At 36.0% G+C, this 24,408-nt stretch overlaps 1 protein-coding gene and 1 long non-coding RNA gene across 6 annotated transcripts in view; one reads left to right on the plus strand and one right to left on the minus strand.

Annotated features, from left to right (window-relative positions):
• The window catches only part of LOC125923682 (uncharacterized), a 1,073,698-nt gene that overhangs the window by 290,985 nt on the left and 758,305 nt on the right, over positions 1-24,408 (minus strand). The window lies entirely within an intron of this gene.
• The window catches only part of MMRN1 (multimerin 1), a 72,662-nt gene continuing 48,993 nt past the window's right edge, over positions 740-24,408 (plus strand). The window contains exons 1-4 of one of the 5 annotated variants that reach the window (XM_049632118.1): positions 1,100-1,154; positions 2,192-2,297; positions 6,216-7,034; positions 22,162-22,281. In XM_049632118.1, coding sequence (XP_049488075.1) covers positions 6,460-7,034; positions 22,162-22,281 — 695 coding nt within the window. In that variant the 5' untranslated portion in view covers positions 1,100-1,154; positions 2,192-2,297; positions 6,216-6,459. Of the gene's footprint in view, positions 971-1,099; positions 1,155-2,191; positions 2,298-6,215; positions 7,035-22,161; positions 22,282-24,408 lie in introns of those variants that run through there. The other 4 variants (XM_049632113.1, XM_049632114.1, XM_049632116.1 and 1 more) reach the window with 4 other exon arrangements.

The raw sequence follows: 24,408 nt of genomic DNA on the forward strand, positions 1-24,408 counted from the left end.
AGCCAACGCTTAAATGTCTGAGTCACCCAGGCTCCCCTGATGTTTTCTTTCTTGATGATGGTCACATTTTCTTATTCCTTCATTTGTCTCATAATTTTTTAGAAGCATTATGTGTAAAAGAGCTATAGTAGGTAAACTTTGCCTCAGAGGAGAGCATACCCTTACTCCTGTCAGGCCTTGAGTGTGGGGGCTGAGTCACACCAATTTGTAGTTGAGCTGGGTCTAATCTATACTAACGCTGTTTCATCTCTTATTAGTTTTAAGTCAACACAGTCTTAAAATACTTCAACAGCATGATCAGGATTTTCCTTCCAACTAAGTTTTCTGAGTACAGGCAAAACTCCAGAGAGCTCTTATCCTTTACCACACAGAAAAAGGCTCTCTGAACTTTGTGCAGCATAAGATCTAACATTAAAGTGCAATATTATGTAAAAAAAAAAAAAGTGCAATATTATGTGCTGCCTTGACATGTGAAACCCAGGAGGCTTAGATGGCCTAACCACAAGTTGCCTTCCACACTCTGCTCTGGTGGATAAGGTCCCTTAGTCAAACAGTCCTCTTTATCAAAGGGACCAGGCTCAGTTCCTCCTTGTCTCTAAGTCATGGGTTTCGATTCCCTGCTAGCCTGTAGAATTATTTAAACAAGCCAACTGCATCCTCCCATGGGAGCCAGGAGGCAGCCCACCCTCTCGTTATTACAAAGCCTGGTTCATGTAGCCCCTGGTTGATCACTCTGTTCCTACATGCTACCTCTGTGCGACTAGTGTGGTATGAGATGTTGTCCTCCCCAGTGTGAATATATGTATGGACTACTGCCAGTCTCATTCATCCAGTGGCAAGTAACACATGTTCAGTATCCCCATAACCCTAGGGTGGGAATTCTCCCTCATCAGTGGGGTGAAGAGGAAGATTAAAACACTAGGGAAGACCTCCAAAATCACAGTAAGAAATCATTTCTTAAAAATTTCTGGTGAGTTCTCTTATTTTTCCAGACCTATCTGTGAATTTCTACACCAGTTTCTTCAAACTTGTCCTTATCTCCAGCCTTCAGTGGGGGACCATTGAAGTGTACTCGGTGAAGACCTGGCATGACTCAAAGCCATTATGTCTTTAAGTTCTCTTGCCCTTTCCCCAGCCTTTGGACGGTTATCACAGTGAGTGGAGCTCTCTTGATAATGAAATTTCTGGCTTCCCTATTGGCCTTTTCTGACACCCAGGGGGAGAATGGGGGCTGACACCTTGTTACAATTTTGTGAGGGTGGAAATCTAAGGCTCTCCATTCAGCCTTTGCTGGCAAGTGTGGGGATAGTATCACATTTTTTGTTTCTGTAGTGGTTGGTGGGAATAGTGAAGTTTTTGTCTAAATAGATTCCTGTCTTTCTAAGCTGACCATTTTTTAGTTCTTTTGGCCTTTCTCGCAACTTTTATTTTTTGTGCCATTGGTGTTTCTAGTTTGCTAAATTCTCCAGCACTGGAAGATGAGAAAAAAAGAAAATCCATAGAACTCAATCTTGTGTTCTTCCTTGGGTCCTCCTAGCCAGTCTGCCTTTTTTTCTCCACCTTTCAGAGTCTTCTTATATTTGTTTTACATATAGTGTCCTGGATTTTAATATGTACTTGGCGGGAGGAATAAGGGAAAATTGTATGTATTCCATATTTCCTGGAGAAGTCACTCAATAGCCAGACATAAATTGGGAAGTGACATATTATTATTTCCAAAATTTTCAAAAGAAATTGGTCTTAAAGAATTTTAAAATTATCTCTTTCATTTGAAGTGTACTGTTTTATTTAAATGGGAAATATAAATTACACACTAGGATGATTTTACAAACTATCAATATACATTCACTAATAAGGGATATTTTGTCTTGTCTTATCAATGTGTTCTTAATGTTCTTAATTTTAAAATTAAAAATTTAACATTAAGACAAGCTATGTTGTATTTTTGTTTCCTGAGAAACTAATATGCTTCTCTCACTTAATATTAAGAATTACATAATTCACTATACTTCCATATTCTCTTTCCTACCAGCCCACTAAGACCTAAATTTTGTTCTTAATTTTAATTTGTTTGATACCTTGGTTTTTTCTCTGGCATTCTTACTGCTTCATGATCCTTATTACATAGCTGTTAATCTTTACTTTGATTATGGCTTCAAAATAAACTATCTAAAATGTATTTTGAAAACAGGTGAGTTTAAAACAGTGGGCTTCCTAAAATTTATTTAGGAAAGATTTACAAGAGACAATCTGGCTGAAGGGATGGATATTCTAGGAGACTTCTGAAGCTGTATTCAGTAAGTATATTATGTTTATTTAGATTGTGTGTGTGTGTGTGTGTGTGTGTGTGTGTAGCTATGAGTTGGAATATACTCAGTACATTCAGTTTCAACCACTCATTTGTTTATTCAACAAATATTTATTGAATGCTCACCAAACACTGTTCTAGATGCTGAGGATATAGCAGTCTTCTGCTGTCCTGGAGGTTCCATTTAACAAATGAAAGAAAATTATTGTTGGGCTGTCAAAAATAAGACACTGTCATCCCTTACAATACTGTACAGAAATTGAAGAAGGCACCCAACCAAAGAGGAAAAAAAATCAGAAAAGATTACACTAAAAGCAAACTTATAAAAATACAGATCTTCCCTTCTAATTCCATAAATTCAAACTAATAGAAATCATTAACTCATTAGTGTGCCTCAACATATGTTTTAGCTGTGAGATAAAGCAACAAGTAAGGAAGTTAAAAACCACTGAAAAAATGAATTTAAGACAATATGACAATTCTTTTCCTTAAATTTCTGTGAATTTAGAAGTTATCAATTCTTTTTGGGAGTGTATTATTAGATGGTGGAAAGAATCAGAAAAAGATATAAATATCTGTTCTGTCAATTAACAGTGTGTTACCCCTTGAAATTATTTAACTTCTTTCAACCTAATTTTTTATCAGCAAAATGAGGGTAGAATACTTACCTGGGAGAATTAAATAATATGCCAAATTTAACTGTTTGCTTTATCAAAATCTCACTTAAATCTATTTTTCTCCTTCCCCTAGCCCTATTAATGTATGGTTATAATTCCCTTTGTCTATATATACATTCAACAGTTTTCCAATACTTTCAAGCAACATAAAATTGAAAAATGCTTAGAACTTTGTTTTCTGTAATTATTTTTTGACAGTGACAATTTATGGAGGAGGATGATCATGAAATATTATTTTAAATGTTTTAAACTATTTTTAAAAATAAGAATTTCTCGTGTTAAGAGGAAATAAAGAAGCTGCTAAGAAATCCTACTAATCTAGTGGAAGTTATTCTACACAGATAATACTTTCACAGTCATAAATGTGGCTTTAAATAATAGATGGCACCATCTATAAACAATGAAATCCTTAATCTAAGATTCTCTTTTAACTCACTTATATGTTTATTTCAACCTATTAATCTTTTTTTTCTAGTGATTAGAAAATTGATTCATGCATATTATAAGGGAAAAATACAATGAATCCATTATCTCATTACCTAGAGAGAACTCATTTTGCGATATGTAATTCAACCCTATGTTTATGATACAATGAAAAATGACATAAAAACCTCCTGATAGCACATAATATGATGAGTTTCTTAGTTTCTTTCTTATAAAACTACTTAAAGTGAATAAATGGTAATAGGGTAAACCATAATATAAACAATCTAGTGGGCAATGAAGGCTGTAGCACAATGATGGGATATATGTATATAAAACTCTGATGGTATAGTCTCATCCACAGATAGAATTTCAAGTAACTAGAAGAATGGATGGAGTAGCCTTTAGGCAGCAATCACAGGAATATTATTTTTGTTAATTGTTATTTGATAAGTATTAACAAGTCTTAGAAAGCAAAATCTGAGGTTAGGCCTCTGACAGTTTCTGGAGTACAGATATTTTATGTCTCCAATTAAGGGATGATCCATACATCTAAAGCCTTCAAATGAGCTTGGGATTCTCTGGGGAGTTACATCAAAAGATGCCTTGGTGAACTGATAATGAGATACAGAACCTTTAGCTTTTTGATCACAAGGTCATTTGTAAGCTAGGATGGGGATAACCAAAAGTCGTTATTGGTCAATACCTTACAAGAGCAAAATGAATTGCTTAGCTCAGTTCAGTTTTTATTACCATTTGAGAGCTATTTGTTACCAGTTATAGATCCAGTGAGTGACCCTTTACCACAAAAGTTCACTTGTCCTGAACAGGATCAAGATGTTTTTCACAAACCATAGAAACAAACTAATCTATGTGTGCCATTATTCTGGTTGTTTCTTATACTTTCAGGAAAGTCTGTTCATCTACTTTTACTAAATCTAAGAAAATGGATTTAAAATTTTACACTATAAGAAAAATTTTACTTGGGCTTTTCAGAATTACTAGTCTGCTTTAAGCCCCAGGTAGTTTGTATATTTTACAGATAAAGATGCTGTAATGTCTTTTTTTTAGTGCTGAAAACCATGTTTGTCTTGTGAAAATTATGCAGTTTCATTGCTCTGTTTAGTGACGAATTGCTGTCTGGATTGTCTGTGCTGCACCTATTTTCTCTTTTACTAATGCAAGGCTTGTGGGATTATTCTGTGGTATATCTAAGAAACAGATGCTTTGTACTTCATATCAAAGTTAGAGTTGATACTGATTACTATGTGTCTTAGTTTATTTTTTTTTTTTCAACGTTTTTTATTTTTGGGACAGAGAGAGACAGAGCATGAACGGGGGGGGAGCAGAGAGAGAGGGAGACACAGAATCGGAAACAGGCTCCAGGCTCCGAGCCATCAGCCCAGAGCCTGACGCGGGGCTCGAACTCACGGACCGCGAGATCGTGACCTGGCTGAAGTCGGACGCTTAACCGACTGCGCCACCCAGGCGCCCCACTATGTGTCTTAGTTTAAATAATCTCATATTATATATCTCTAATATGTTAATATACTTGCAGAAGTGAGTGACAAAAATTAAGGGGAAAAAAAGTATTAAGGCCAAGTAGGTAGTAGTTCAGAGCAAATTAGACCTTCTTTCAAATCCTGGTGTTCTGTATCCAGGATTTAGGACAGTAGTGTGCATCTACAATACTACATAACCCAACAGGCACAAGGTTTCTGGTTATCCAATTCTGAAAAAAAAAAAAATAATTCTATAGCTGAATATTCAGCAAGAACATAATGCCTGGCACAAAAATTGGCAGAAAGATTAATTACACGTATATCTGGCCTTCAGATAATAGAATAAACCATAAGCAAATAGAGAGCCAAGAATATTCTTGCTTTATAATCTCAGCACCTAAGAGAGCACCTTGCTGTGAAGCTGACTGAAGGTTTGGGTAATTACTGAAAGAATGAATGAATGGATGAACTGTTATATTATTTATATGTCCAATGGGTCTGCTGTGGAACTTTTTACAGATGAGAGAGCTTAACTGAAGCCTGAGAATCAGAGATTTACTGTAGTAATGAAATCATAAATCCCATGAAGCATTTCTACTAGGAAAACAGCCATACTAAATTAGACCAATTTAATTCTTTATTACCTGAAGCAAATATATTTTTGCACCACAAAGTAAAAAAAAAACATTATATATGATCCCATTTTAATTTATTTTTGTGTAACTTCACTGTTTCTTCATCCATTATTATCCAAAATTCTGATTATTCATTCCATTAACTGGTTCTGGTAGAAGTTTTGAGAGCAAAGTTTAAAGTGAGTTCCTTGTATATCTGTATAATTCAATAATTTATACTTTTTTTTTGTTGTTGTTACTTATCCTCAAGAGTGACTTCAAGTAATGCTTTGGCTGAAGCATATTTATAAGAATAGGGGTATTTATATTATTTTTTTCATAATTCAGCCTCTGATGTGTAAAAGGGCAGAGACCCTGTTAGTGAGTTTGTGTTTGTGTATGTGCATGGATATAAGCACTTGAACAAAATGTGATTCTCTGGATGGGGCACAGTGGAAAAGAAGTGTCACCATTTTTTTTCTCAATGTCCTTGTATAGTAGAACAAAATGTTAAGTTCCTTGATTCAGCCTATCCAAACAAAATTCCATGCTTCCCATTATCATTGTAAAATTACTCTTCAGTATCAGCAACAGATGAAACAGGAGTGGACCTAGGAAAGGAAATTTACTTCATGTTTTTCTCATGGGTTTTCCTGATAATAATTGCCTGTGTTTTCCCATTTACCCTTAGCTTCGTCAGACACCCTTCACCACTTCCATAGACACATCCTACAGAGATCACGGATCACACAAAATCTACAGAAACAGGAAATCAAACTTCCTGAGTCCACTACAAAACACAGAAACTTGTTTCCTCTACATATCTCAAATTGGCAAAGCTCTGAAAGTGGATTCAGTGTGGAGCAGCTGTCGAAAAGACTAGAAGGACTGTGTCTCCTAATTTCACCTGAGCTTTCTTCCTTCAAACTACTGAGATGAAGGGAGCAGGGCTATTTGTCCTGCTTTCGAGTTTATGGATTGGGGGCTTTGGTCTTACCAACACCACGTATACTTGGACTACATCAGAGGATGCAAGCTCCCAGGAGAATATGGCCTCTGCTACAATTCCTCTAAATAAAGTGCTGCCAATCCCTCAGATCACCTCTGCTGAGATAGCCACAATTCCTGAGACAAGAACCTCTGAAGATAGTCTTCTAAAATCAACAGTGCCTCCCTCAGAGACAGGCACACCTCCTGAGGGTGTAAGAAACCAAACTCTCACACCCACAGGGAAGACAGAAGGGGTGCTGAAGTTACAGACGCTTGCCCTCCCAACCAAACCTAGCCTCAAGTTCAGTCCAAGAGAAGAGTCAGTGGTCTTTTCCAACTCTACACTGAAATTTCTTCAGAGCTTTGCCAGAAAGTCGAACCAACAGGCAATCTCTCCTGACTCGGTTGCAGGCGGTGTGGGAAATCGATCCCCACGGGAAACGTACCTCAGCAGAGGTGACAGCAGTGGAAGCCAGAAAACCAACAATCAAAAATCAAGCTTTGAAACAACTAGAGGAAAGTAAGAAACATTTTCTTTTTTTTCTTCTCCCTAACTATAAAGTCCACTGTCTCACTGTCAGAAAATGTTTTCATGGTCAAGATAAAATTCAATCACATTCCAATTAGATAAGGTAAATCAAGCAATACTTTATGTAATGGAGAAAAGATGAACAAAAAAATGCAGCAATTTTGTTTAAATTGAAGTGGTCAAAGTCACTTATAAAGGGTTTTTTACTGGAGTTATTCACTAACAGTGTAACTCCAGTGACTGTTAGTTGTTATTGTTAATTCAACTCAAGGGTATGTTGGTGGTGCTCAGAACTACACCCATCACATGAAAGAAAAAAAGAACAATACAGTTGGGATGTGAACAGAACTTCATCCCATGGATTTTCCAGTGAAAATAATCTTAAATTATTCCTAGAGAAAAGTATCCACTGTATTTCGAGTTTCTACAGCTCGGGGTCCTAGAAAGCCTGAGGCTTTCTTTTGCTAATCCTTTCCATCAAGTTCAAACCTTCTTACTCCTTATGTTATGTAATTGATAATGGTAGTAGAGTAAAGAAAACAGTTCCATCCCCTATGGACACAATGCTGATGCAAAGAAGCCTTGATAATGTCTTCCATATTTTCATTTGATCAGCAAATAATAATAGCAAACACTTTATGACATTTGTTCCTACTCTACTGCTCTGAGTGAATACACACACACACACACACACACACACACATATATATGTATATATCTCCTATCATTGAATCACTACCATAACTCCATGAAGAAGATTCTGTTATTTTTTTCTTTCCAGAGAAGTTAAATAATTTAACCAAGTTCACCTAAAAGTAAATCTTAGGGCAAAGATTCAAACCCAGGTTGGGTGGCTGCAGCGACATGGCCATCTACCCCTACGTGATATTTCTTCAGCCAGTGCAGTCCGTTCTCCTAAGTGGGTAAATGAGAGTGACCAGTTTATATCCATGCCTATGAGCATTTAGAGGCTATCCTTTGTTTCCAGAATACAGCCCAGATCCTTACTCAGTTGGTGATACAATGCCATCCTTGATCTGGCTTCTGCTTACCTCCCCAGCCTCATCTTGTGTGACTTCCTGGCCAGTAAAATTTGTAGCTCTTGGGTCCACAGTATGCTGTTTGCTAAACCTGTCTTTGTTCCCTGATCGTCCCTTTGGATAACATCTTCTTCTTTTCTCACCATCTATTTCCTTTACCCCCAATAGTAATAGTCCTCTCAGGGCTTCTCAGGAAGCCCTCCCAGGCTGGTAGGTGGCCCTTCTAACTTTGAGAGAGCTCTCCTTGAATTCTTCTTTCACTGCACTTATAATAGTATATTACAATTAGAGTGAACTTTGCAATCTCCTTTCTTACAGAGATGTATTTTGAGTGCTGGCAAAGTCTCTGACTTATATTAGGTACATAATAAATATTTAACAAACTGAATGTAAAATTTATAGATTAATATGTGAATATAAAGAAGAATCTTTCCCAAAGACATATTCTTATTTCTCTATGATGAAATCTGGCTGATTCATTTTAGGTTTTTGTTGTTATTGTGTTTGGGTTTTTTGTTTGCTTGTTTGTTTGTTTGTTTTTTCCTTACTGCTCTTGCAATTTTATAGTGATTCTAAGTAAAAGGAATACCACCTCTTTCTACAGGATTTTTCTGGCATATTTTTGTCTCATTTTGTACTTCCTCTTGTCCTAGTGCTGTAGAAACTCCTGGGTACACCAAAGCTGTGGTTTCCTATCTGGCAGAGTGGTTGTTGGTCAGTGACCAAGCACTTTGAAATAGGCAGGATAAAAAGAAGAAATTAGAATTAACATATTTGTGCATTGAGCAAATATTTGCTGAGAACGTAAACTGTACTCAGCAGTGTGCTTGTGCTGAGGGTAAAATAGTTAATGAAACCTCCCACCTGTTCTGCCCCCACGGAGTCTCCAGTTCAGTGGGAAGGACATGGGGAGGTAAAACAGTGAATCACAAATGCTGATGGAGAATCCAAATGGTGATAAACATTCTAAATGAAGCTTTGAGAATATGTAACAGAGTGAATGGACTATTCTGAAGGCCAGTAAGCCATCCCTGAAAGGAGGATATTAGGTGAAATTGAAATGAGGTATTGATAGACATCGATTGCCTACTTACCATCTCCCACAATCCCAACTCCTGCACACATGTGCATGAATCTTCACCATCTCAGTAAATGCTTTGTTCCATAACTAGAAACCCTTGATGCCTCCTTGACACCTTTCTTTCCCTCCTAGCTTTTATCTAACCTATCACAAAGTCTTCCTAGTACTCCCTCCAGTATATCCTAAATCCCTCTCTACCTTTACTACACCATCCTTTGCTAGCAACCATTATCTACCCCAGACTGCTACCTTGTCCACGTTACCTCTCTCACCTCCTGTAATCCATGTCCCACACAAGTGAGGGATCTTATAACTTTTTAAAAAATAAATTTGACTAAATAAAACGTTAAAAAAAGGGGGGGGGGGCGCCTGGGTGGCTCAGTCGTTTAGGCGTCCGACTTCAGCTCAGGTCACGATCTCGCGGTCCGTGAGTTCAAGCCCCGCGTTGGGCTCTGGGCTGATGGCTCAGAGACTGGAGCCTGCTTCCGATGCTGTATCTCCCTCTCTCTCTGCCCCTCCCCCGTTCATGCTCTGTCTCTCTCTGTCTCGAAAATAAACAAAACGTTAAAATAAATAAATAAATAAATAAATAAATAAATAAATTTGACATATATCATTGTGTATATTTAAGGTGTTTAAACTTTTAAATTGGGTTAATGTCTTTCATTTGATGTAAGACTTCATCTTTTGTGACACATTATTTTACATAGTAATAAGAAAGAAAAGTATGACATTATTTCTTAGAATGTTTAGGTTTATTTATCATATATATATGTCATATATATATGACATATATATATGACACACATATATATATATATATATATATATATATATATATTTTTGCATACTGAAAATGAAAATGTAAATGAAATTGGTTAAGGTATTTCCAAGGCAATGGCAAAAACCACTGTCTTACAATAGTGACTGAATGATGCCATTGCTTTTATTTTTTTATTATTTTTTATTTTAGAGAGGGGGCAGAAGGAAAGAGAGAGAGAGAGAGAGAGAGAGAGAGAATCTTAAGTAGGCCCCATATGCTCAGTGTAGAGCCTGTTGAGTGGCTTAATCCCATGACCCTGGGATCATGACCTGAGCTGAAACCAAGAGCTGGATGCTCAACTGACTGAGCCACCCAGGTGCCCCATGACTTTAAAATATGTTCTTGATTTCAGAGATACTGTCTTAAAATCTGTGATATTTAGCATTTTGCTCACATGCTGAAGATTACTCAGTAGCTTTCCATTCCATTTAGAATAAACTCCTAAATCCTCACCATGGCCCACAAGGTCTTGCTTGATACTCCCCCTATCTCTATGATCTCATCTTTCAGCACACTCCAAGTTCATTCAACATCATTTCTTCCCGTCGCATTGGCCTTCTGTGTGGGTACTGAACTTGTCAAGTCAATTTGCATCTCAAGGAAACTTCCTGTTTGCTTGTGCTAGAATGCTCTCCTTTCAGTATAGAAAGATTTCTTTTCCTCCTGCAACTTCATCTTTAATGTCCCTCCTCAATGAGAACTCTGATTATCTAGTATAAATTTACCATCCTTATTTTTTCACCCTTATTTTTTTTATGGCATTTACCTGAAATGACTTGATTAATTTCTGTAGGCAGTTATGTATTCTCTATCTTTTCATAAAAGAACATACATCCCATGAAAATAGAAACTTTGCCTTTCTTATTTACTATTGCATTTACTGCCCACAACAGTGCCAGGCACCTAGAAAGAGAGCTCAACAAAACTCTGTGCAATAGCTAATTATTGGATGGATTTTGAGTTAAGGGCAGAGATTAAGACTAGAGATATAAATCTGGAAAATATAGAAATATGGACACTTGACTGAGGAGAGTTTTTTTGTTTTTGTTTGTTTCCTTTTGGGTGTTTTTGTTTGTTTGTTTTATTGAAAGGGAGGAGAGAACAAAGCAGAAACCAGGGCTAGTCAGAGAGTTTTCTACATTTTTTGTTATTTTATCTTATTTTATATACATAATGGTCATAAATATGGTAAAATGTTAATGAAAGGTGGCATACAGGAAAAAAAAGTTGAATACTGAACAAGAGGAACATTTTATTTGCTGAGTTTAATGAGGTGTCTTTTAGAACTTTATTTTTTTTATATAAGCTATGTAATTTGTTTGATGTACAAATAGGTAGCTTACTTTAAATGAGTTATGATTTCTAATATAATGTCTAAAATGGTAAGTTCTACAAATCTTTCTCTAGACCACTTGTAAATAAAAATTTTAAACACCACACTTTAAAAAGTGATGTTTAAAATTACAAAAACTAACCATTAAATTAATTCTATCATAATATGCATTTTTCTGCTTATTTCTTTGAATTACGAGTAGGTTCAGGATATGAAAAGTCTGATCAATTAAATTTGTATGTTGTCTCAGTTCATTGAGACTGCTATACCAAAATAACACGGACTGGGTGGTTTATAAACAACAGAAATTTACTTCTCATAGTTCTGAAAACTGGGCGTCTGAGATCAGGTTGCCAGCATGAGCAAGTGAGAGCCCTTTTCTGGGTTTCCAGATTTCGATTTTGGGCCTCTTTAATAAGGGCAATAATCCCATCAAGAGGACACTGTCATCGCCCAACGGCCCCAGTCCCAATATTATCATATTGGGCATTTGGATTTCAACATATAAATTTGAGGGAGACACAAACATTCAATCGATGTCGTGTGAATTTTGCAAACTTATTATCCAGCCTAACAGCATCCAAAGGAAATTATTCTCACAAGCTGTAAAATTCTCAAGAGAAACACACCATATGTTAAAGAATATTTTTAAAAGTTCCTTGGGAAATTAATGCATCTCCTAGATTACTGCCAGTGAAAACTGATACTCAATATATTCTTTGTCTTAATTTTTTCTAATTAATCATCTCCTTTTTATCATTTCTTTGATATTTTCCTCACTAAATTACTACTGAATATGTAAATACATATCGAATTATACATGCTGGAATTTAACAACTGCTTATATAGTCTAGGTGATTAAATGAGAAATTTTTGTATTTCCACACATTTTAGTTTTTTCAGTATGAAAATATTATTTTAAACATTATTTAAGAGGAAATGCTACAAGAGTCCATTTACAAAAGCAACTGGATTAAGTATGGAATAGAGCATCATAGCTTCTGTTTGCCTGCCTTTTCTGAGGCCTTCTGGTGTGCACACTGGGAGAGCCTGACACCTACTGGAATAGAAGCAGTTGACAATGTCCCTGAATGGCCTGAAGTCACAGTGTGGGGAAAAGAAACAAAAAATAAAATAAAATGAGATAAAATAAAACAAATTTATGAAAAAAGGTTATATTTAAGTACTTTTAAGAATTGTTACTTATATATGTATATATGTTGTACATTTCTAACTCAACGTATCTCTTAAAAATTTACTATCATTAGCTTTCAAAGTTAAAAAGTAGGTTGGATCAAAAAGCAAACCCATATACAGTCCCTGGAATGGGGACGTATTCAGTTCATTCTCCTAAAATTTTACACTGAAAATATTGTTTATATACAATAATTTGTGACTCCGAGGCCCTGTACCATAATCTATCATCAAAAACTCAATTATATTTATCTTAATGTGTCCACTGTAGAAGGCAAATTGATGATGCCTGACAAAAGGCTCTAATTGCAAACATTGGCATATAAAGAAAAGTTTCTTTTTAAAACCTAAATTAACCAGAAAATTAAAGTATCAGAATATCAGAAATTCCCCATGATCTGAGCTTTGTATGATTGCCTTTCAAAATTTGTTTTACATGGTATTTTAATAAAACTAATACTTCTATCCAAGTTTAAATATTATGTAGAATTTTGAAAAAGATGGACTATATAAAGGTACTTCCACTAAAATAAAATGAATCACAAACATAAATTTTGTTTGTTTGAAAATAAGTTATTTTCTTAAGGAGATTAGTATCTAGATGAACTTACCTTTGGACTAATAGCCAAAACTAAATACAAAAGTTTAATGATTTATTCGTGTGTGTTTTACATATAAAGAATCTTTTTACTAAATCTAAATACTTACCTTCAGTTTCTATTATTTCTTCTTTCATATTGTGTACATTTCCTTTGGAGAACTTTCTCATTGATGACTGGTGTTCTCATGTAAATTCTAGCCTCTCATATTAATAATCTCATAATGGTGTTCTTGTTATAGTTCGATTAAAAAAATAAAGACAATAACATTTGGGAAGTATTTATGTTATAATTTTTAAGACTGTAGAAACATTTTGAACAGATATATATCTATATCTATATATATATATGTATCAGTATATATAGGTATATAATCTATTAATAGATATCAGTATATATAGATATATAATCTAAGAGCTAAGCTTCATCATATGAAATGGATCTAAATGATGATGATAATGTTCTGTAATGGCTTTCTGGAAATTATTTTGACCCATTATACATACATAATTATATATACAGATATATACATATACATATATATATATATATATATATATATATATATATACATATACATATATATAATTGTGACTAAGATAAATTTATCAGGTCATTAAAGGAGTGAAAAAGGAGCCATGTCTCTCTATATAAGGCAAAATTGGAAGATACATAAATATATAAATAGATATACAGATATCTATTCCCTTCATAAAAAAATCCTACTAACTCTCTGACTCATTTAATCAGCAGCAGCAGCAAGGGTTAATTCATTTGGTCTCACAACCATCCTGTAAGATAGGTAATATTATTATATTTATTGTATATATGAAGACGGCACATTTCATGAACAAGGTAATGACTAATAATTGTAGAGTCAAAATGTATAAGGAGGCAGTCTGGCTTCAGCATAAGTCAACAATTACATAACATGCCTCTCTATTCAGGAAAATTTTTTCCTTATTATTTTGTTTCATTATGTAGGTATCCCAGCCACTGCTCTTCCCCTTCCACTTCCTTCAGGGAAAACACAGAAACAAAACTCTGGACACAGAAATGCAATCTCTTTCAGGACACCTGGGTGGCTTAGTCAATTAAGCGTCTGACTCTGGAATTTGGTCAGGTCATGATCCTGCTGTTTGTGGGGTCGAGCCCAGCATCTGGCTCCATACTGACAGCACGAAGAGCCTGCTTGGGACTCTCCCTCTCCCTCTCTCTCTCTGCCCACCCCCCTCTCTCTAAAAATAGTACATAAACTTAAAAAAAAAAAGGAAATTCAACATTCTCTTCCTTTGCCTGCATTTGTGGAGTAAAAGAGAATGAAAATATTGTTCAGGAGGCCACCCTTCATCATCAGAAATGACCTTCCAAATCTGACTTACAGGGGTGGGAAAAGCATGTGTTTATGATGGCTGTGAAGCTGAGAGAAATGCTTTCTTTCCCTTCTCTTCCCTTTTCGTCCATTCATATTGTAGCATGTGACAGAATCCCCTTCCTTTTTAAAGCTGAATAATATTCCATTGTAGATAGACAGATGATAGATAGATACATATATACCACATTTTGTTTTTCCATTCATCTGTCTGTAGGCCCTTTGATTGTTTCCACCTTTTAGCTATTGTTATTCATGATATTTTAACGATGTTCTTAAATTAGGATAATGCGCTAGGGAGAACATTTCCCCCGACTAGTGGTGTTATCTGAAATCTGTCCTCTTCTTACAAACTTAGAAACACATATTTATCCTCTGGAACTTAGTAATTAGACTATTGAACTAAATAAGGCTTTATTTGATATTTTCCTCCCTAATTATTGACACCAACAATTTTAGGCTTGTTAGGATATATTCTTGCCTTTAAAATAAATTCCTTTTTACTAATTTATATGACAGAAAGAGATAGAAAGAGAAGGAGTTGACCACATATGTTATTGAGTGGAGAAATGAGCAGGTTGGATTTACAAAAGTAGCAAATACTTGCCATTAAAAACACATGACTACTTTTGATATATTTAGAATATGTCTATTTCACTTATCACTGAATTTGGTGGGGATTTAATTGTTATGTATTTGAGGGGTTTAGTGTCGTTCAATGATGTACATCAATTCATAATTTTGCTGTTAGTAATGGTCACACTCAGTTCAGGTAGGTTTTTGTTGGGATGTATTTCCATACAATCATCATCCTATAATTAAAACAAACGTGTTCTTCATAAGATAAATCAGTGGCAGAATGAATGAATTATTCTCTTGTGAAGATTAATATTTTTATCTATAAATTAAATCCCATGGGCAACTTAGCCCTTTCCCTGAAGCATTTATGAGTTCATTCATACATGTATATATTTTTATCATATGTAATTTTTAGTCATCTTTAGTCACAAGGTAAAGAATGATTCTCAAGTCAGGGGGGCATAGGTGGATGTTAGGTGAGGTGTGGGAAGCTGATATGAGAATTACAAAACAATCCTCTTTCTTTGAGAATGTTTTAATTTTCAGAGGTAGCCATGTCTGTCTTGCTTGGTTTCATTTTCCTCTTGTTCTTCTTTGAATTCTTAAATTCATCTCAATAAGGAGATGACAGAAAACAAAATCATAAAGGCCCCTCTGTTCAGAAAGTCTCCCCAAACATAAATCTTCTCCAACTTCTTAGAAAAAATTACATACCATTGGCAACTTTATGGTGGGGGCTTTATTGATGTCTCGTGAATATCCTCAGGACTTATTATTTTCATGCTATTGTGTCAACTCAAGCCACAGATTATCAGTATACAAGTTTAAACATTCAACCTTTTATGAATAGGATGGAAAGCAATTTATTAACCTGAGTTTTAAAGACTAGTATAAATGGACAATGTTAACTGATAGATTGTTGTCTTTTATTTATTAAAGAAAATATTCATTGTGGTCATTATTTAAATAAATCCTTTTTTTGCTTCAGTCCACTCTTGGTTCAGGATAAGAATGGATGTGATTGGGTCATGGTTTGGTCAGGATATGCTTCAAATGGCAAATCACGAGTTAATGAAAAACATTTTTTTTAAATTTTGTCTGTTTACTAGCTCCTTGAAAGACTAGGTTTCTAAAACATTCCAATCAAAAGTACAATAAATTGTTTATTTACAATGTTTCTCTTAATTCTTTACCCACAAGATTTCAAGTTGTATGAGTCAAACTAGAATCCTTTCTCTACCTTCTAGTCTGTGTGGTCTGCAAGCTAGGCTGGTGTTCATAAATAACCAAAGCTGCCTGCTTTTCCCTAGAAGAAACCTTTACCTATTAACTTGGAAAATCCAAAGAATTGGGGCACCTGGGTGGCTCAGTCTGTTGAGTGTCCGACTTCGGCTCAGGTTATGATCTCGCGGTCCGTGAGTTCAAGCCCCGCGTCAGGCTCTGTGCTGACAGCTCGGAGCCTGGAGCCTGTTTTGGATTCTGTGTCTCCTTCTCTCTCTGCTCCTTTCCCCACTCATGCTCTGTCTCTCTCTGTCTCTCAAAAATGAATAAACTTTAAAAAAAAATTAAAAAGAAAAAAAAAGAAAAAGAAAACCCAAAGAATCAATACAAGCTTTTTTCAGTACATGTTGCCGCACAAAAGAAATGGTGTTATTACCCTTAAAGAGAATCCCAAATGCAGTCTTCTATTTGTAGGGTTACGACCCCATGGAAAGCTAAACACTTCAAAGTAACTGCTCTCCATCCACCATAATCAGTCTGGAAAGGTAAAAAGACTTCTAGATTTAAGCCAAATGTTTGTCTGGGATCATTACTTTTGCCTTTATACTGCCTGTCACTATTTTATCTTGCTTAATTTTCTAGTTTTAAACTTATGTTTTCCAATAATTTTGTTTTAAAGTTTCAATTTACATTTTTAACATCCCTTAATAAGCTTATTTCATCAGTAGCATAAACCTAATTATGAGTCACACCAGGGGCTCTTTTGCTGTGGATAGTTCTTTCAGTTTATACTGGATCAAAGATTTCTGGGCCATGAGCAATCTGCTGGTCTGCTTTTTGCCTGCTCAATTGCTTTACTATTTAGAAATTTAAAAGATCTCTGCAGGCAACGCTGTGATTTATCCTCATAAGCGATATCTATATCTATCATCTATCTATTATCTATGTATGTATCTACTACCTATCTGTTATCTATCTATCTATCTATCTATCTATCTACCATTTTTTTTCCAAAGCCCGGAGTATGTATAGATGATGGTACTTTTTTCCTGCCTCATACACACAATCCTCAACCATCGTGCAGCCAGTGCTTATTTGACAGACTATTTAACTGCTTCTGTTGAATTTAGTCATTCTCTGTATTTAGGATAGTCAGTGGATTTGCATAAGAAATCTAACCACATATATTTTAGACCACTTGAGTTTCTGTTCATTTATGTTTTAATATTTTTCCCTCTGTACTTCAGTTTGGATGGTTTCCTGTGTTCTGCCTCCAAGTACATTGATGTTAATGTCTAGGGTCCCAATGTCTGTTAAACCCAATCTAGTTCATTTTTATTCATATCTTGTGTATTTTTGTTCTATTTAGTGGGTTTTTTGAGATTTGCAATGAATTTATTCACTATGGTCATTTTGTCTTTTACAATCTTGAATAGATTTAAATAGCTATTTTAGTCATTGGTTGCTAATTCAACATCTATGTCATCTCTGTTTTATTGTCTGTGTTCATTGGATTTTTACTCACATATTGGTCCTAGATGCCTAGTTTTTCTTGTTGTTCATTTTTTTATGCTGGGCTGATATGTTATGAACAGATTTTGTTGTCTTCCATTAAAGAGCATTGACCTCTGTTCTGACATGGAGTTATTTATATCAAGGATTTTTTTTAAGGCTTTGTGAGAGTGTGTCTAGATTATCCTTACTCTCCTGGATGCAGTCTTTGTTAGGTTCAGACAAATGCTCAGATGTTTAATGAGAACTATTCTCTTTGGCTGGTCAGAATTCTCCACAACTGGGTAAAATCTGGAATCTCTGTTCAGCTCATGAAGCTTTCTAATAGTTGTTCACTGGTGGCCTTGAAAAAACTATGCTTTGCAAGCACTGCGTGGTATTCAACCCAAGATTTAAGAGAAACCCTATGCTGACGTTTAAAATGGCATCTCTGGGAGAGGAGGGGAAGATGGCAGCATAGCAGGATGCTGGGTTCACCTCCTCCTGCTGATTGTTTAGATTCCACCCACATCTGCCTAAAACCCAGAAAACTGCCAGAAGACTAGCAGAGGACTCTCTGGAGCCAAGCGTAGACAAGAGGCCCACGGAAGAGGGTAGGAAGGGCAGAGAGGCGCCGAAACTCCAAAGGGAACCAGTTCTCCTCAACGAACTTGCTTATACTGTGCAAACGCCCAATGCTGTACTTCTGTGGATCCATCCCTCCGACCGGCCTGCCTCCATCCCGATGCTGCAGGGCCCCTCCTGCAGGGGACGCCGACATCAAAGTGAGCTGAGTCTGCCCCTCTTGCCCCTGTGCACCTTGCAGATCCACCCTGGCTAATATGCCAGATCCCATCGAAGCAGCACCACAAGCCTGGCAGTGTGTAAGTAGCCCAGACAAGGGCCACACCACTCCACAGTGAGTCCTGCCCCTGGGAGAGAGGAAGATAAGGTACACACCAGTCTGACTGTGGCCCTAGTGGTGGGCTGGAGGCAGACATCGGGTCTGGTTGTGGCCCCACTCACCAACACAAGTTACTCTGCACAGCACAGAGGAAGTGTCCTGCAGTTTGGAGCCACCTCAGAGAATACCCCAAATGATGAAACGGAAGGATTCTCCTCAAAAGAAACTCCAGGAAGTAGCAACAGCTAACAAATTGATCAAAAACGATTTACAATATAACGGAACAAGAATTTACAATAATAGTCATAAAATTAATTGCTGGGCTTGAAAAAGCATAGAGGACAGCAGGGAATCTATTGCTGCAGACATCAAGGGACTAAGAAATAGTCATGAGGAGCTAAAAATGCTATAAATGAGGTGCAAAATAAAATGTAGGTGGCCATAGACAGATTGAAGAGGCAGAGGAGAGAATAGGTGAATTAGAAGATACAATTATAGAAAAAGAGGAAGCTAAGAAAAAGACAGATAAAAAAATCCAGGAGTACTAAGAGAACTAAATCCACAGAACTAAGTGATGCAATCAAACAGAATGATATTTGTATCATAGGAATTTCAGAAGAAGAGACATAGAAAGGGGCTGAAGATGTACTTGAAAAAATCATAGCTGAGAACTTACCTGATCTGGGGAAGGAAACAGGTATTGAAATCCAAGAGGCACAGAGAACTCCATTCAGACGTAACTTAAATCAATCTTCTGTACGACATATCATAGTGAAACTGGCAAAACACAAGGATAAAGAGAAAATTCTGAAAGCAGCTAGGAATAAACACACTCTAACTTATAAAGGGAGACCCACAGGACTAGTGGCAGACCTATCTACTGAAACTTGGAAGGCCAGAAAGGAATGGCAGATTTCTTCAATGTGATGAACAGAAAAAATATGCAGCCGAGAATCCTTTATCCAGCAAGTCTGTCATTCAGAATAGAAGGAGAGATACAGGTCTTCCCAAACAAACAAAAACTGAAGGAATTCATCACCACTAAACCAGTGCTACAAGAGATCCTAAGGAGGATTCTGTGAGTGAAATGTTGCAAGGACCACAAAGTACCAGAGACATCACTACAAGCATGAAACCTACAGACATCACGATGACTCTAAATCCATATCTTTCTATAATAACATTGAATGTCAATGGACTAAATGCTCCAACCAAAAGACATAGGGTATCAGAATGGATAAAAAAACAAGACCCGTCTATTTGGTGTCTACAAGAGACTCACTTTAGACCTGAGGACACCTTCAGATTGAAAGTGAGGGGATTGAGAACTATCTATCATGCTACTGGAAGCCAAAAGAAAGCTGGAGTAGCCATATTTATATCAGACAAACTAGACTTTAAATTAAAGGCTGTAACAAGAGATGAAGAAGGGCATTATATAATAATTATAGGGTCTATACATCAGGAAGAGCTAACAATTACAAAATCAAAAACAGATCTACCCTATGACCCAGCAATAGCACTGCCAGGAATTTGCTCAAGGGATACAGAAGTGCTGATGCATAGGGGCACTTGTACCCCAATGTTTATAGCAGCACTTTCAACAATAGCTGAATTATGGAAAGAGCCTAAATGCCCATCAACTGCGAATGGATAAAAAAGATGTGTTTTATATATACAATGGAATGCTACTTGGCAATGAGAAAGAATGAAATCTGGCCATTTGTAGCAACGTGGACGGAACTGGAGAGTGCTATGCTAAGTGAAATAAGTCAGGCAGAGAAAGACAGATACCATATGTTTTCACTCATATGTGGATCCTGAGAAACTCAACTGAAGACCATGGGGGAGGGGAAGGGAAGGAAAAAAAAAGTTAGGGAGAGAGCCAAACCATAAGAGACTCTTAAAAACTGAGAATAAACTGAGGGTTGATGGGGGGTGGGAAGGATGGGAGGGTGGGTGATGGTCATTGAGGAGGCACCTGTTGGGATGAGCACTGGATGTTGTATGGAAACCAATGTGACAATAAATTTCATATTAAAAAAAATAAAAATAAAGAGAAAAACAAAACAAAACACAAAAAAATGGCATCTCTGTCATCATCCTCATTTTATTCACTTATCCACATATTCTAACCATCTCAGCAGCCCCAAACTCAGATCTCTGTTTCATTCACCCAGTGCTTTCTCTGTCTTTGGGGTCCACCCCTTTGTGATGCAGTTTGAAAATTGTTTGCAGGCAGAAAATTAGAGTCGGTATGGAATTCACATCATGTTGTCCCCTTTTCTCAAAAAATAATATCACTGAGTTGTCTGTTGTTCAACTTCTAAAAATTATTGCTTTATATAGCTTGTCCAGCTTTATAGATTTTTTTTTTACCAAGGGAAAGTACATCTGATGCTCTGTTATGGCCAGAGCCAGAAATTTCTAAAATTCATATTTTTAGTTTATTACATAAACAATAGAATAAGCTTATTAAACTTGTATCAAATTAAGGTTTGATTTAAAAGTGCACTAAATCTGTAGATTAACTTGAGGAGAATCGATATATTTAAATTGACTCTTCCCATCCATTAATAGTATTTATTGGATTTTCTTTCAGGCCTTTCAATAAAGCTTAAAAGTTATATATATTAAGTCTTACACTTCTTTTGTTGGATTTAATAAAAATAATGGAATTTTTGCTGTTGTAAATAGTATCTTTTTAAAATTTTTTTTGGTACATTGAACTGTCTGTAACTGATCTTAACTATGTGGCCATACTTTTTATTAGTTATAAAAAATGTATATGAATTTTAACTACATAGCTGAACTCTTATAATCATTTGCATCTAGACTCATATTCTCTTTATTCACAATCATATCATCTGCTCCTAGTAACAGGTTTTTTTTTTCCTCTTTTTGATTATTACAGCATGTATTTTTTTGCTTTTGTCTTACTGCACATTGTTCACCAGAAGTAATGGGCCTAGGTCTGAGTCTCCAATCTAAGTACTAATATTGATATTTGACAGGGGTGCCTGGATGGCTCAGTTGGTTGAGCATCCGATTTCAGCCCAGGTCATGATCTCACAGCTTGTGAGTTCGAGCCCTGCATCAGGCTCTGTACTAACAGCTCAGCGCCTGGAAACTTCTTCTGATTCTGTGTCTCCCTCTCAGTCTCTCTCTGCCTCTCCCCTGCTCATGCTCTGTCTCTCCTGTCTCAAAAATAAATAAACATTAAAAAAAAATATATTGATATTTGACATAAGGGCAATCTTCTATTTTGACTTAGCTTACAGCTGACATACAGATTCTGGTTTTAAGTCTTATTTATTCTCAATTTACTTTGATATTGTAGTGTTTCTTTACTTTTCATATGTACACAAGTATCTACCCCATAATACTTGCAGCCGTAGACAGAGGTCCGTGAAAATAATTTTAAGGAAAAGAATTCTTTTTGACAATGATTTTTTTCTAACAAAAATTCTCTCTTCCTTAGGAATTGGTGTGCTTATGTACATACCAGATTATCACCCACAGTGATATTGGACAACCAAGTCACTTATCTTCCAAATGGGAGAGGGCCTTGTGGCTCAACCGGGAGATCCTGTCCTCAGAGGTATGTGATATTGTTTGAAAATAGCCACTGCTTGTGCTATATTCATGTATGTCCTGGAATATGTAGAGAAAGCTAATCATCCCAGGTACATACGTATAATAAGGTCAGAGTAGGGTCATTACATTAAATGAGACGCATGATCTTGGGTAAGTTAAAATGCAGATACTAATAATACATGCCTCATTGGGAGTTTTTAGAATGTGTGAGACAATGCAGTAATAACCTTAGCCTACTGACAGAGTCTTCAATAAATGTTAATTCTCATGCTTATTTCCATTTTTACTATTACTATTATTTTTATTCTATAACCTGACCAATAATCCTGTCTTTTGATTCTTATGAAATTCACATACAGTTCTAAAATTTTATTGATAATTTCCCTTTCCTACCAGGTCAGAGAGAAGTCTGTAATTTGGCAAGCCACTAATTGAGATTATGCACAATAAAATGGCTAAGGAGGGCCTTTCTTTACATGTGTATTTTAATGATTCATGTTATTTAATTTTCATTTTAAAAAAAATCTATTTAGGACATTAAAAAATTGCCCTCAAATGTGGGGCTGAGTAATTGATAAGTGCTCTGAATTCACACAGTCACAGTAGCTTATCTGAGAGTGTTTCAGAAGAGCCTGAAATAAAAACTAAAATTATTATTCAGGCCATGATGGCTCATGTTATGCAAATTGTCATACAAATAACTCAGGCAATGAATCTGACACATTGGCAATCTGGAACAGTGCACAGTAAGGATTGTAAAATCAAGGTGTTTCTTACTCCCCAGAGGAATAGCTAAGGTTCATGGTCCAGAGAGCTAAGCACATCTTAGGGATTTAGGAGAGCTGAGCTCCAGTTCTGCTTTCAGTTTACTCCCTTTGTGGCAATTTCCTTGCCGACATGAGAAACAAAGAATGCATTGTTAATTCTTCAGTAATGAAAATATTACCACAGTAACCCCTATTATACTGCCCTTCTGAGTTCAAGGTGAGTTTTTTTTTCTCTCTCTCTCTCTTCAAACAAACCAGAAATGCATATCTTTATTCTCATCTCTTATCTTTCTTTACCTTTGAATGAGTCTCTCCATTCATTCACTATTTCAGTATATATGCAATGTTTGTTACTTTTCTTTTATTATGCCTGAGCCACATATACCAGGGATCCAGTTTGCTAAAGCAGGGACATTTACTCCTATAATAATGCAACCAACTGTGTGGATTCATCCTAATAGACTCTAAAGAGTCCTTTTCCAAACAGCTGTCCTTTCTATTTGGCTTTAGCTATTGGACTGGAGATAGTTCACTGGACAGAGTTTTATTTACTGAATATAATTCACTGGAATAAACACAGACAAATGATTAGCCTATCTTTTTGAGATGGAAAGAATCTTACAGCTCATTTTAAAATTGAGGAACAACCTCACACATAGTGAATTACCCTTCACATCACAGCAAGTTTCCTAAAGCCCAGTTTACAATACATTTTCTTCCACATGATCAGGGTTTACCCATGAAATTGACCATTGTCTCCACAAAGCTGCATGGGACAAACTCTAGATAATAATAGTGGAGGCTAACCCATGCAGCATGGAGTAAAATCCCACCTGGATCACTTTCAGATACAAGATTTTGAGCAAGTTTTTTCATCTCTCTTCCTCAGGTTCCTCATCAGCACATCAGAATAGTATTTTCCAAATAGAATAAAATTAAACAAGATAATATATACCCATTTTATAGACCTGCTTGATAAGTATTAGCTAAATATTAAGATAGTGTGGTAAGAATAAATATGACAAAATTGTATTTATGATTGACATTTACATATATAGTGCCTACGGTTCAGGACCATTCACCATTTCTATTGATTGCCGTGTTAAAATGTTATAACTTCTTGATTTCCCTTGCGCAGTTTCTTTTCCAAAATATTTTCTCATGTTCCCTGTCTCTCCCTCTCTCTTTCTCTCCTTCTCTTTACCCCATCTCTCTCTCTGAGATAAATACCATATGAGAGAAATAATAAAAATTAAGCTTTTAAAACTTGAGAAAAGAGAAAGTGCAGGTTAAAAATCATAGTGGTTACTATAATTTCAGTTAGATCATTGATACACGGTTTAAGTTGTTTGATGTTGATCTGA

This window comes from Panthera uncia, chromosome B1 (genome assembly GCF_023721935.1).
Source record: "Panthera uncia isolate 11264 chromosome B1, Puncia_PCG_1.0, whole genome shotgun sequence".
Classification (NCBI taxonomy): Eukaryota; Metazoa; Chordata; class Mammalia; order Carnivora; family Felidae; genus Panthera; species Panthera uncia.